This window comes from Miniopterus schreibersii, assembly GCF_964146895.1.
Source record: "Miniopterus schreibersii genome assembly, chromosome: 17".
Taxonomy (NCBI): domain Eukaryota; kingdom Metazoa; phylum Chordata; class Mammalia; order Chiroptera; family Miniopteridae; genus Miniopterus; species Miniopterus schreibersii.
In genome coordinates, this window is record NC_138117.1 from 9722446 (window position 1) to 9738028 (window position 15583).

General features: G+C 40.5%; 1 protein-coding gene across 4 annotated transcripts in view; it reads right to left on the reverse strand.

Annotated features, from left to right (window-relative positions):
- Window positions 1-15583, reverse strand: part of RSPO2 (R-spondin 2) — a 112708-nt gene that overhangs the window by 28131 nt on the left and 68994 nt on the right. For all 4 annotated transcript variants that reach the window (XM_081116608.1, XM_081116606.1, XM_081116607.1 and 1 more), the window contains one exon: window positions 15380-15568. In XM_081116608.1, coding sequence (XP_080972734.1) covers window positions 15380-15568 — 189 coding nt within the window. The remainder of the gene's footprint in view (window positions 1-15379; window positions 15569-15583) is intronic.

The window sequence follows — 15583 nt, forward strand, 5'->3', positions numbered from 1 at the left end:
AAAGTCTGAAATGCTTGAAAGTAAAGAAGTAACATTTCAAAAATCTGTCGTAATCTCTGTTATTGGCCCCCATGAAACACCTGCTCAGCTGCACAGGAACTTAAGGCAAAAGATGCTAAGTTAAATGCCAAGTATTTTGCCCACATTCTATTAACATAATAAGAAAAAAAACTACCTAGGCTCTCGAAATCCAGTGTGTCCTAGGAGTTTGGTAGTAAATTAATTCTTGATTTTTCTGTGGCTGTTTTACAAAGAAAATGCCTATTTTAGGTAAATGGTTTTTCTCTAAACGGTATCTCTGCCAAAAAACTACAATTGCTTAATATCTTTCTTTTTAAATATATCTTTATTGATTTCAGAGAGAGGAAAGGAGAGGGAGAGAGAGAGAGAGAAAAACATCAATGATGTGAGAGTCATTGATCGGCTGCCTCCTGCATGCTCCCTACTGGGGATCCAGCCCACAACCGGGGAATATGCTCTGACCTGGAATCGAACCACCATCTCCTGGATCATAGGTGGATGCTCAACCTCTAAGCCATGCCCGACTGGCTTAATATCATCTTTGAACCAAAGTTAACTTTAAGGGAATCTCTAATGCCACTGGATGCAAACTGACCTCCTGTAAGTCAACATAGAACATTATAAGGTAACCTGTAGCCACCCTAGAACCTTCTGATTGTGCTATTGCAACTTCATCTCCAATTTCATCTATAAACAATATGAAAGGAGTCCTGCTTTTTGCCACTGACTGGGCTCAAGGAAGAGCTCTGTCCTGGGTGGATTTCCTCTCCTGCTAGTCCACTCCTTCCTGCGCTCGGGGGCTAGTTCTTAAGTTTTCACAGTGGTGGTCATTTCTGCTTAGCAAATAAAGTGTTGGATTTTGCCTAAAAGGAATTTGAAATGTAAAACACCAGGTTTCCGAGCTCCAGCCAAGTTTTATAAACAGACGCAAGCCAGAAATGCAAATGATTTCTACAAACTTCTAATCCTGTAATCAATCCCTTGAGACACGCCCCCTTACCCTTCATCTCTCCCCTGGCTACAGTTCTACATTTTTATTGCATGTTTTCAAAAAGAAAAACACTAGTAAAGATACCCTAGATTCTGGTTTAGGAGTCCCAAGAGATGACACTGAGGTGTGGACTTGAGCAGTTTTCTAATTAAAAAGTCAGATAGTCCTTTCCTCTTAAAAAAGCTCAACTCCCGGTGTCTGCACAGCAGATGCTCTGCTCAGAGCTGCCCGGCCCAAGGCATTTAGGGTCTGCCTCCAGAAGCCCCTTCCTGAACCAGGTCTAGTAAGCAATGGAGGGTCAATATCAGAGAAGAAAGGACTTGTATATCTCCAATATGTACCATTTTACTCAAAATAAACTTTAAAAATTAAAGCTTGTTTTCAAAGGACTTGGAAATCTGAAGAACAGAAGCACAGTTTTGAAAGAAAATTCATTATATAGCAAAGCAATCTGAAATTTTTTAACAAATTGATAAAGGAGGAAAACCCAAGTACACGGAACTGTTTAGCCAGGGATGAAACACCAATCACAGCTTCTTTCTGATAAAGCTTTTTTCTTTGTTAAGGCTCAGTACAGCTCCTTTCTGAACTTCTCAAGCAGTTGGCATCAGCATTTGTCTACAGCATCTGTGTCCCCTGCTTTCAGCATTTGGTTCTTGCTTTAATTTCATTGTGGCAGCTTTTAAACTTTTCAAATCTTGAATCCCTTCATCATTAACAGCCCGCTGTTTGTAGAACACCTAATATAATGAAAAGCCATGCACCTTACCAGAAAAGTGCATATTCTACCCATTTCTTTCAAACCTGTGGGTCAAGGATGGATATCCCTGCTATAAGGAATATCAATTACCAAGAAGACAACAATTATAGACAGACTCTGGAATAACTATTTGCGATTCGTCTGGGTCTGTGACAGAGATCGTCGTCAGGATCCAAAGAAAAGGGCCAAGAACAGAGATGTTAGAAGTCCCTCTCCTACAATCTTCATCTAGAGATTATCTGCTATGGTAGCCTTGCTCTAAATCAAACTGCGTGAAAGTCTAGGAACTTGGCTGTATAAAGCGCTCACCAGATCCCGGGTCTAGACAATGATAATAGCAGCTATAACAGCTTAATGAGTGGGGGGAAAATTACTATAACAAGGAGTAGATTCTGAAGTCACTTATGTGGAGGTAATTTCTGAGCACTATACATAACAAATGTGGACCACTTTTTTTTAATTTTGTGTTTTGGGGCTTCATCTGTGAAATGCATTAAGATAGCCCTTGCCAGATAGTTCATGGATCAGTTAAAATATAAAATGCAATGAAATTCGCATCACCACAAGATACCCCTCTGATAAATGTTCATTTCCATTGGACACGGGCGTCAGTCAGACCACGACCAAGCGTAACCAGCAAGGAGTCGGCATTTTGCCCTCACGGAGGATGCTGCCTGGCTTCACAGTCAGCAGAGCCCAGCCATGCTCGGATCTACAGTAGTCTCTGACCAAACACTCTATAAACAACTCAGTAAAACTAAGAAGTGAACTCTTTATGGGTGGTGATTAATAAATCGGGTAGGTTACGCTCACTGAAAACTGACCAAGGAAACAACATGAGAAAGGGAAGGTATTTCAATTAGGTTATGTAAAGACACAAAAGCACACAACTTTGAAGAAATGGAACATATAGAACTTGCTCCCAGGGCCACACAACTGCCGTCTCTGATCTGCGACCAATTATCTGCCTTCAGCTAAAAGGCCACCATCTGTAACAGTGTCAGAGTGGGGATGTTCTGTGCCAGCCTCTAAAGGTCAAAATTCTATAGTAACTTTTGGGAATTGGCTCAAATCAGAAAGCTGAGATAAGCAGGAATAAGAACCTCGGAGGGGGGGCTAGGCCGCCCACAATTTCTGAATGAAGGCAGCAAGGCCCTTCCACTTCCAGATCCAGTGCACATGCGAGTTAGAGGCCCTGGAGCAGCAGAAGGGTGCTGGCCTCTCATGCTAACAGGGAAAATGTTCTGGCTGAACAGCTCAATGTCTTCTTTCAGTCTTTGGGAACATTCTGAAAACCCTGCAGTACCATGAAATGACACCCATCTCATAATGACCTAAGAGGTACAACAGAGTCATTACATAATTTAGCTATATAAGATTTCAGCAAGTTTCATTTCCTCTATATCATTGGTATCAGAAATCAGGATCTGAATTTGGGGGTCTTTTGACTTCAAAATTCTTTGACTCCTTTACAGCACTGGCTTTGTTGCCTGAAATACCAGTAGAAAGTACAATTTAAAAATTAAATTTTTCTTCTGTTGATAAAATAATATTTTGCATTTAAAATACTAAGATTTTTTTGCCCCCACCTTAGGAAAATCCAGATAAGACACCAAAGCTTTTTCTTCTGGTCAACATGAATTATATATCTTCTTTCTCTTGTTTGGGGGCGAGAATAGTTTGGACTAATAGCTAATTCCAATTTTGTTGTTAAAAGACACAGATGCTAAAACATAAAGAAAGTGTGGGTGTGTGGACAAGCTAGTTTTGAAACAAAGCTAAAAAATGGACTTAAATTGTGGTTGCTTTTTGCACTTGAGCTATCTTTGTTTCTCACTGGGCTTCTATCTCCAGGAGCAGACAAATGCACTAATTTCCTCAATATGGAAAATGCCAGCATTAAAGCCAAAGAAAGTCGGGTTTAAGATAATTATACTAGATTTCATCAAAGCAACTTGGCAGTCATCAAGATTTAATCCCAGTTAGTTGATGAGATTTCATCAGGCTGCTTAAGAAACAGGGAAATAAACAAAGTGGAGAGACAATGAAAACAATGTGACAACTGTCAAACAAAATGCCAAGACAACACTGAACGTTTCCCCAAACTCGGTGCTGAAACCACTAATTCACATTCTCATTCCCACCCCCACGCACAAGCGAGCGCGCACACACACGTGAATAAGTGATCACCTATTTTGAATTTTTAATCATCTTTAAATATGCACTCATTGCATAATATTGATTGTGGAATCATTTGTTGCTAAGTTGCATAAAGTTGCATAAAAGATGAACAGTTTGAGGGCTGTATGGTTTCTTAAAGTTTTAAAATATGGGTGCAGAAGAGGTCACCACCCTTGTTTGAACTCCTTTAAGCAAGTTCTTAATAAATGTAAGCTATTATAAAAGAAATGGTTCAAATTAGGCTACTACTGATGTTACAGTTTCGCAACTAAATAGGCTCACATGTCATCCACCTGGTGGAAAATTTCACATAGTGGTTCCTGGGCTATACAGGTCTTATGTTTCTGATAAAGGAGAAGCAGAGTGGTCTGAGCAACACAGAGTACACTGCTTCAAACAGAGCTGCAGAAGCTGGCCAAATAACTCTTAATTCAAAGCATGTTTGATGACTGTATTAGGTCAATCTGTGCACTTGGATTTGACAATTGTACCAAAGAGAGGAAGATCTGCCTCAAATGTCAACAGACACTTGACATTTGAAGCAGAAATTACTTTAAATTACTCAAGTTAGCAATACCACTCTCAACATGAGAATATAAGAATATAAGAAATCTTTGCTCACATGCAAGACATGCATGTGGTTTCCTTCTATAGGTTTTGACATAAGATGAAAAGATATGAGGGAGAAAGGGATGGGAGTCTACACAATACACTTCCTCCAAGGATTAGCCTTTAGTTGCTTTTTACTATTTCATTTCATTAAGAGGTTCATTTCCTTCAGAATTTTCAAGAAAGAGGTAGCTTGGAAAACAGTCTTCTCTATATTGGTATTTTGAAAACAGACTCTTCGTATCAGCCAGTCTATTGTACATGTTCTATTTATAAGTCCAAAATAATAATGAAGGACTTATTCCTAACTCAAGTTTCTAATTTCTTGTTATCTTGAACTAAACATTCTAATAACTAAATTAAGACTGTATCAATGACTGAAAGTGACCATTGAACTATATCACCAAAAAGTCAGCCGAAAAGATGTCAGATCTGCCAGAATTTTCTCCTATGAACAAGGGAAGATAATACCTACTGAATAAAATGTTAAAGAGGCAGCTCAAGATGAAATAAAGTTGTGTTTGGAGCATATCATGGGCTTTTCAACCTTATACCATATTTAACTGTATATAATTTGTATATCCAAATGAAAACTAGTAAAGTAGCTAAAGGGGAGATTTAAAAAAAATTGTTCCATCATAGAATCTTGCAGCGTCCACCATGAAAAGTAGATACATTACTGAATTCAGTCCATGCTAAGTTTCAGACAACTATTTGGAGAGAAAACAATAAAAAATAAAAGGTCAATCGCCATAAAGGATATATAATGCCACAGCATAAACAATCTTAGTTGCATTACCTCTGAGGAATTTCCAGGGATTACTATGGATTGGAAGATAAAGAGACCCTATGGGAGAAAGCTCTAGGTTTGATGTCTAAGCAAACACCAAGCTTTGCCCTTAGCATCTGACATTACCATGGGGACTTCCCTCAGCCTCTCTGTCCCTTAGCTTCCAACATGTAAAAGAAGGGATATAAATGAGTGCACCTTAAAGTTGTGCTGAATAGAAAGACATGCTCTTTTTTGAAAAAGGAAAACACATGCAGAATCCCCAAACATGTAAAAGAAAAAAAAGTAAAGCTACTCTCATTCAACCAGGGTGAGGCCAGATCCTTACCTGTGAGAAAACCCATATACCACGACATCCCGCCTGGAACCTAGATTGGCCCCTCTGGAATCTAGATCTAGAGCTTCCTTCTCTAAATCCTACTCTTTCTCAAGATTAAATTACTGATATATAATGCGTTTGAGAAACTGAATTTCCACAGCAAAAATGTCTTTAGTGCAGCGAAGCAACACTCTTCTCCGAATTTGTTATACATCTGTGCCCATATTCCTGACATTAGGCTCATGGCTAGGATGTAAGTGGCTAGTTCACTTGTTATCAACTATGCATCACTGTCACACCCACGCTTCAATTTCTTTTTAAATATTCACATACCCAAGCCCGAGGTTTGTAAATAAGTCACCACAAGTGGACGGAGACTTCCTCTTCCCTGGGATGGTGCTTCAGTCCGTCTCAAATTCTCCTGCACTGGTCTAAGCCGTGGGGCCCAACGCGGTGACCAGCTCTCACTGACTCGCAAGTATACCCGACTCACTCCTTCTTGGCATTCGACTCCTTTTGCCCCAAGTTTCCCCATTTTGCTCCCTCTGTTGTTTCAAACGGATTCTTCGTGTTTACATATACACATAATCCTGTTCTTTCACTTCTGCTCACTTGACCTTTCCCTCACCCTCTGCTCACTGTCACTTGTTCCAAATACCTGATTCCCGGTCTATATTCAGAGGTCTCGCCTCTTCGGCCACCATTCATTAGCCTGCCCCAGCCATCCTGCAACCTTCGTTCCTTTCAACAAATGGGCAGTGACGGTCCCATTTTTAAAACTTAGTGGGTCAGTTTTTCCACCTACATTACCCTGCAAATGAGGTGAAGTGAATTCAGCTTTGAAGATGCTGACACAGCTGTTGGCTGGGCTGCGAATTAGCCGGTACTCCCTCTGCCTATCGAAGGTTACTGCAACCTTCTAGGTAAAGAGGGTAAAAAGGAAAGAGGAAAACACAGCAGAATTAGCAACAGAATTTCAACCAAATGTAGCTGGACAAATAAAACTGTACCTACTTGCCTAAGTGAGCATTTACTCCTTACAGCAATCCTGTGACACACTATCCTCACTTCATCTACGGCTGACCAGTGGGAAATTAAGTCACGTTCCCAATGCTATCCAGTAAGTGACCAAGACCACGAGAACATAACAAATTTACAGCTCTTTACACGACTTTTCCAATATACAATCATCCACCATCACTGAAGCTATAAAATGGAAGCAAATGACTGCTTTCCAAAGACACCCAGGTGTGTACTGGGGGGCATGGAGGGAAGGCAGGAGAAAGCTGCGAGCAGAATGGGTTCAAGGATTAGAATTAGGGGGAACAGATGCACGGTACATTGCTTCCCACCCAATGCTGCAAACACCGCAAGTGGATAACTACACACTTTCCTTCGAACCCAGCATTTAACACAGAATCCTTCTCAATCCAATGTTCCAGGCAACTGCTAGTAAACAGCAAGCTTAATAAAACCACCTCAGGTATACAACTGAAATTGGACCCTGTAGGAACATTTCACCCTCGACCTGAATAATATTCGTGTACTTTAAATTTTCAGAGTACTCCAAGCTGTCTGATAAGAAAATCCCACTTTAGAAGTTAACATAAGCTAGACAACAGGGACTAATACATCCCAGCGTCTTGGGAAATGGCATACAGAAGTAATAGTTACAGAGCAAATAGAGCTCAGTTAGGGTAAGTGCAAAATGTGCCTAAATGTAGCAAAAGAAACTGCACTAATAAAACTGCGGAATGGCCTGGCTTAGAAATTTGGCAGAAAAAGATATAAGGGTCATAGCAGACTGCAAGTCAAGGCAAAATCCCGCGCTCTTCAGAAAAGCAAGCGTAACAGAGAAAAGACATAAATATCAGAGCACGTAAGTATTCTCTGGTAATTCCCCCAAACTCAGACTCTGTTTAAAGAGCTGCCCCCACACCTGGGATGTGCAGTTTATGTTCTTACACCTTAACCCGACTTCAGTCACCCCCACCTCCGCGCTCAAAAGTCCCCACGGCTCTCCACTGCGTGCAAGGTGAACTCCAGACGCCTGTCCTCTCCACAGAAGCACTTCACAATCAGTCTGCAACTTATATATCTGCTGCGAGCGCCTGTGACTGCCCCTCTCAAACTCCGAGCTTCAACCAGGCTCTTCTGCTCACCCTCCTTGGACACAAGGAGCACATATTGGCATCTATACCTTTCCCCACAATATTCTAAAAAAAAAAAGTTTTCCTCCTCATATAATTTAAGTTTTGCTCTTTAGGAAGCACTCCCTGGCCACAACAACTAAAAGGTGATACACACACCGCACATATATATGTATCCACGATATATACGCATGCGTATGTTTGTGCATGTATACATACATACATGCAGTGCTTTTTCCCTTTAAAAGCTGTCATGCAATTGATGTTCTACTTTATAATTAATCATTTGTTTTAGATAAGAGTAGAAGGAACTATATTTATTTTCCCCTTTTCCTGGTAAGAAGCCCAAGTCCAAATGTTTAGCCCAATTATTTCAACCAGCACCTATTCGTATGCTCTATTTTCTTTATCAGTCCTGAGCTCTCATTTTAAGTTTTCCCTAGTTCTGATCTTTTAAATTTTCTTTGCTTTAGCACATTATTAAATATCCTTTCACATTTGGTTATTAAATCCTTCAAGTAACGGGCAGGATTTAAGGGCATAACATCAATTATTAAATGTCTCTTGACTATATAAGCTCAAATACAAGAAAATAATACTGACACAGAAATATCAGGTCCAAATATTATATGCGTAGGTCAACTGCAAAACCAAATCTGTTGCCTTTACATCTTTAGCCCAAGGTCATTGCAATACCGTTTCCCACCTGAAACTTTTTGCCCCTCTCTTATTGCACAAATAACTGGATCATCTTAAGCACTTCTGTATGATGACAACATGAATCACGCTGGGATTTTAGTAAAACTCTTGTCATTATTTCCATTAAAATGTGTGTGTTTTTCCCTGCGTCCTGATCCTGGAGGCTTTCCACCAGTACAGCTCTAGGTCATTCCAGTAGCGGGAGAAGTATTTACAGGAAATCTCAACGAGCAAACTGCCTGCGCCTCCTATCAACACCCGTGCAAGTCCCAGAGAGGTGTCTGATGAGGAAAATAAGTTGTTCTAAGAAATCATTAGGGGATTATACTTGAGACTCTCTTATCTCATAAGGAAAAAAAAAAAGTCCCCTGTAAATGGGAGGGGAGGGGAGGGAAAGGGAATCTACCACTGACACCATGTGTGTCCTATTAAAGCTGTTTTTATTTTAGAGTGTTGTAAAAATTGTTTTATATATTTTACATTAAGATCAGAGTAGCTTACTGCTGTGTAAAATTCATAAAAGAAAGGCTCCTCTGGAATTTTCCTGTCCTTGCCTCGTTGCACACAGAGTGCCGGGCCTTCGGTGGCATATGCAGTTGAGAAATCCTTTTTACAAGTGCCCATAAAAGAGCCTAGTACATGCTGCTCCAGACTATAATTAAGTGAGGCTAGCAGAGACTCCAGATGGGGAGCTGCAGAGAATGGCACCAAGGTGTGGCTTCTTTCACTCACTCCTCCCGGGCCCCTCTGGCAAGCCGGCCTGGCACCAGGACAGGCTCAAAATGAAACGGGGAGAAGAGGCTGTCATATGTCCCGCCCTCAGCCTGCATGTGATGGGTGCTTTGCACGCCCCAAGGTTTCCACATCTCAGGCCAAGACTGCACTTAGCTCTGCACTCCCTGGACACTGCATGACCTCCCATGCACACGACACTGTAGCCCACTCTGCTCTTCCGTGTCCTCGGGCCCTCGCCCTCTGAAGTGCGACAATGAGGAGATCGGAAAGAAATCACTGCTAAAGTAAAACCCCAGAAAAACAAAAACAAAAACAAAACCACCGCCACCAACAGGTGTGAATAGTTATCACCTACCCACTTTCCAGCAAACAAGGGGAAAAAATTAAAAAGTGGTGGGTGGAGGGTGCAGAGAGGGTGGGCATACTTCCCGAGACACTGCCTAAAGCTAAGATCGCTGAAGCAGGAATTTCAGACACTTCAGCTACTGAGAGAAATGTCTGCGGGCAGGTGGATCTTGGCTAAACATCAAGTTAATATAATAACTATATATTAACATTTAAAATGTGGCTGCTTCTGGGTGACTGTCCCAGTTTATAATCATTATAAAATAAACTTACAATTAGCTGCTCTGTATCTAGAGTGCCTGGGAAATAGTGTAGTACAATTTGCTTAATTTAAAGTGACCAACACAATCACTGATTTTAAAATATAACAGAGTGTTTAGCACAGCAAAGAGGGGCAACAAGAATGTCCCTTTTTTTTCGATGCTGTCTTCTTCACATAAAAATTTCAGTATCTACATTCCAGACAACCCTGAAAGTTTCAAAAGAAAAGAGGTTTGACTCTTATCCTGTCTTCCAAGCTATTCTTGAGGTTGGCACGTATAAAACAGACCACAGAAACTGCAACTCGAATGTAAACAAAATGTACAGAAATAAAGAACATATGTCTAAAGCATATTTTCTTGACCCATATCCTATTGAAAATGTGCTCTCGGTTTAATCCATCACAATAGACAACCATCTTTAGTTATATTACCTAATACCTAGTCCACATGTTGCTGTCAATTTATATACAGAAAGCAGATTAAAGAGGTCTTACTTATTACTATTGCTTTTTAGAAAGAAAATGTTTGTGGAAAATCAGGGTCGAAATTACTAAAAAATATTTTCTTTTGTTTCCTACCAAGTGAAAAGCCACTTTTTAAAAAAAAAAAAGTAGATAATGTAAGATCTCTTAAGAGGAATAACTTATTTCCCAATTGAAACAGTTATGTAGTAGCAGATTCCATACTTAAATTTTAGCACACTCCTGAGAAAATACCACCAGGGCTTAAAGAATTGCACTATATTGTTACTAACGACTGTGGTCTGGTGAGTTGAGGCGGCCACGAGCAAAAGGGACAGAAAGCTATCTAAGCTCTAAGCACATGTCAAAACATCACCTAAATTACTTTAACTGTCTGACTGCTTAAAATGTGTCAGAAAGAGAAAAAACATGCTGGGCACAGACTAGATGTGGGGGTGGGGCTCAGGTCCCAGGGCTCCTGTGCAGAGCCGGGAGCCGGGGGACAGAGATGAACCCTGAGTGTGACTCAACGCAAGGCAGCCTCTGAAAGACTAAGGATGAGAAGGACAACCTTGAGGTCATTCTTCATTCCCCAGCACACTGAGGACGAACGACAGTAAAATTACAGAAGAGGTCTTAGCAGGGGCAGCTGAACCAAAACAAAGCCAGTGAGTGGCTCAACACTTCGGCATTTACGAAATGACCTTTGGGGTGTGCGCCACGGGCTGTGTCGAGTTGGAAGATGTTGGGAGGGGGTGGGGATGGCAGGGTGCCATGTTTCTTTAAAAAGTATTTGTAGAGCAAAAGTCAGATGATGTGTCTGTTGGAGGGAGAAATACTTTAAAGTTGGCTACTTCAATGATGGACAACCGTGGCTCTATCTTTGATTTTTATTACAAGGAACAAGAAAAAAAAGGCACCAGGAAACTTGGGTTTCCTAGGCAGCAAAATATTGGTCTTCCTCTTGGCTCCACCACTAGAAACTTGCTCTGCAGCACCGTGGTCCAGTGAGAGCCTCCCTAAATTTCGGTTCCCTCCTCTTTCCTAATGTGCAGTGAGAGAATCGAGGCAGTCACGTCACACAGCCATCGAGTCGGTAGCTGAACAATTTTTCCCTTGGGTCTATCAAAAGCTCTCCGCTCAGATCTCTAATCAAATGCTACTCCCTCGATTTCCCTGAATACCCTACATAAATAGACAACCCCAACCAGCTTTTTCACTGGCTTCTTCGCCGGCTTCATCTGTCTTCAAGGTCTCTACCTCCAGAGAAACTTACGCACTCACCCACTTCTTTATTGTCACGATCCCCATCAGAAAAAGCTCTATAAGGACCCAATATAATGCCTAGACCAATGACTGACACATAGCCATGCTCAATAAATATCTAATGAATAAATTAAAATCAGTTGTCATAAGACCTTACAAAATAAAGGGTCCCAAACAGACAGGACAGACTCAGGTTGAGGTTATCTTGGCCCGTCCTGTGAAGGAGTGGAAGGTCACAGCCACTTCCAAATGTCAGCATTTTCCCCTGTACATGAGCATCTTCTAACTTGTACCTGCACAACCATGATTTTGTTCTTTGTTATTTAAATATATAATAGTAGCATGTTTACAGCTTTCTATTAATATATTGCCTAATATACAACATGGTTCAGACTCAAAATTCCTCTCATTTAAAGATGCAGGTTATATGTTAATAGAATAAACTAGTCCCAACAGGGCGAAGTCCATTAATTAGTGAGCTCAGGGTGGAAGGGAGGGAAGACAGTCATAGCTGTGGTGAATACGGCCTTCGTTTTTAAGTGGTCCATTACTTTTCCCCTTGTTTCCTACATTCATTTTTCAATACAGCTTTTCTCACACTCACTACTTCTTTCTCTTTTTTCCATGTTTTTTTAAGCTCTTCTCTTTTCCTCTCTCTACCCTCTTGGTAGCTAAGCCATAGGTCATATGTGGATGTAAAGTCTTGCACAGTCTTTGAGGGTTGACTACTTGTGAGAAGGACCGAGAAGGAAGAAGGGGTGAAAGCTGCCAAGTAGGAAAGTGCTGGCAAATGCCCAGTGCAGCTACTGAAAAACCTGGTCAGTTCTTTGGGTTTAAAACAGCACTCAAGGGCTTATAAGTCTCTTCCTCACCCTTCACATGACGACCACAGAACTTGCCCGTGCCTTCTGACAATTAATCTTAGAATCATTGGATTTTAGAGCTGGACCGCATCTTAGAGCTCGCCTACCCTAATACCCTCCAATTTACCAATGAGGAAATAGAGGCCAAAAGAGGTTAAGTGACTCGCCAAGGGTCACAGAATTAATGACTTGACAGGGTACAGAGACTCAGATCTCCGGATGGCCAGAACAGAATCCTGAAAAATGAGTGTCGGCAAAGCCCAAGAAACTCTACAGCTTATTGTCATCAGAAATGAAAGAAAAGATAACTGAGTAAAAAGAAAAATTTGGGAAGGAACACCAAGCAACTTCAAATGTAGATCAATCCAGGACTTAGGATTTTTTCAGAGAATCTTCCTTTTTTTAAAGTAAATAAGCATATGACCATTAAGGGAAAAAATAGGCGGAAGCACTGTGCCATGTTATTGTTTTTTTAAATCTTCCATCCATTTATTTTCTTATTTTTAGTAGTTTTTAATGTAATATCTTATACACTTAGTGACTGTTGCATTGCGTTGACCTTTAACTCTTGCCTTCCAGTAATGGAAAGCAGCTGATGTTAATGTGCTGGTGCTTCAGTGTGAAGGAGGTTAGGGCTGTGTTTGTGCGCAATCAGGTTAAGATTGGCTCCAACAGGAGAAAAACCCATACATATGTTGAAAAGATCTGAAAAGTGCCTGTATTCCCAACCTGATTACGACTTACATTTTTGCATGGTTTGTCAAAGCAGATCACTAAAATCAAATCAAGATGTAAAATGGGATGAAGTGGTTTTCTTCTCCGTTCTTCCATGAATCACCGTGACCTACTGAAGAAAGGAACTTTTTGCTCCCTCACCTGAGGCGAGGTGGGGCTACTCGGCTGGAAGTGATGCCAATTTTTATCAATTGCTGCTCAAGTTCCAAAATTAATTTTCTAGTTGTAATTTCTTACATTTTTAAATGGGAGTTATTTCATTGAGGAGTAATTTTCCATTTTGATCAGCAATTCTATCGTAGGCCCCTTTTTATAGAACATAAATTTCCCTATAACCTTTTTAGACCTACAAACTTTAAAGGTTATCTAAAAATTGAATTTGTTAAACTGAAAATGTAGATTCAGGAATTAAAACAATAGCCAGTCTCTCCTAATAAATAACACTTGATAAAACCTGAATATGAATTAAATCAGAGTTCATTACTGGTTATCAAAAAGGATATTAGCAGATGACATATACGCATTTGTTTCGGAATAGTTTAAGTTGCTGACAGTGTCAGGTTGTACTCTACAAGACAGAATACTGTTGTTGGTAGCACAAAAAATGAGTGCAATAAACATTACAGGTTAACAATCTAGCTGTTATCTACAACATTTTCAAGCAAGACTGGGACTAGGTGAAAATAGTTTGGGAGGGGAGGGGAATATTCTGGCTCTTGTTACACATAAGCATGTTTGTTATAGGAGCATTTTCAGGTTAATTTTTGCTATTAACGTAAACCACAATTGGGGGACCATATTGCTGGAAGAGAAATGGGGGGAGGGTAGTTATATAAACAATATACAACAAAGGAAGTCTTTCTTTCCAATACCTGAATACATCAGGTTTGTTTTTAGGCACGAGGTTGCAGGTTAAATGCTCTCAGCTATCCAAGAAGTGGCTTATTAGTTTTGTAAGAAAATATTTTCTTATATTTTGACTGAAAAATACCCAGTTTAAGCGAACAAAACCATCCTTGTTAGTGAAAAGCAAACCCCCAAAAAAACTTTGTTTCAAAGACCCAGCAAAGCAAAGCAAAACTAATTCAAGAGGAAAAGCTCCCTTCCTAATAGTAGCTTCTGAATCTGGATCTAATAGTTCTCAGAGGCCGACTGGAGTCTTCAAGTCTTAAAAGTTTGTCTTCCTCCACGGATCATAGACATTCTCTATGAGGCAGCAAAATATGGATGTAAATCCATTTTAAGCAGAGATATGTTCTCTCTGGCCTATAACCACAAAGCTGAAAAACTGTGCCCCAACAGAAAAAATAAAGGTAAACACAAGTTTTGATTATTTTATGGGGCAATTTTCCAAACTCAACGTTCGTTTTTTGCTTTTCTGTGTTGTGGACTAGAAACACCCCAGCTCCATCTCTGGCAATGTAGCATCCACTAGTGATAAAATAAACGGCAACAAGCGATTATGCCTTAAGTACCACAGTGACGGCGCTGAGAGCTACATTTCAAACACACTGACTCAGCTTCAGCCAGCACCTGAGCTATGTTCGCTTCTCCTAATTTGTAAATGGGCCTAATCCTGTTATTACAGAATAATTACTGCAAATCAGCACAATTACTACAAAGGCATGACTAAACACACACATACCAGTAGCTGTTTTCTACAAATTATTATCAAAACAAAGAGAACCGGCTAATTGTGGTAACATTAAGACAACGTTTATTCCTCCCAGTGTTTGGGCAAGTTTATTTTAAGTTGTCATCTTCAACTAGTAATGATGCAGATGATTTTACAGATTCCATAAACCTTTCTAATCTAAACTCTTCTCAACTGAAAGTTGGCCGCTTCCCTCGGCACAACATCTGCAAAAGCCTGATTTCATAAGACCGACTTTTATGGTACATTAGCCAAAAAAAGACACACACGCTTTTAGAAATCTCAATTTCAAAAGCTCATTTGTAGTGCACTCTTCTAAACTATCATCAAGGTATCATGAAAGTGAAGGACATATTCACCCTAGACTCTTCACGATTTAAGCATCCATCTTTAAGTACAATGTGGACTGTTACCCTCTGACCAATGTTGTTATCAGGTTTCCTTCAGGGACAGATAGTCCTTCTTGTGGGGGGGAGGCCTAGGGAAGAGGTGAGTCCAGAGAGCACACAGCCCCGGGTAGCGATTTCCCACACTCACCTCCTGGACAGTGCCTCACGGCCATCTTACATCTCCTGGATTCGGCGATGGTTGGACATGGTATTGTGTCTTTCGCTGGCTTTTTAACAATTTGCCGTGTTCTGGTTTCCAGACCCCATTTAAATCCACATGTGCGATTATTTCTGCTACAAGTTCCCCATTCGCTCCAATGACCAACTTCACATCCTTCTAAATAAAGATTAA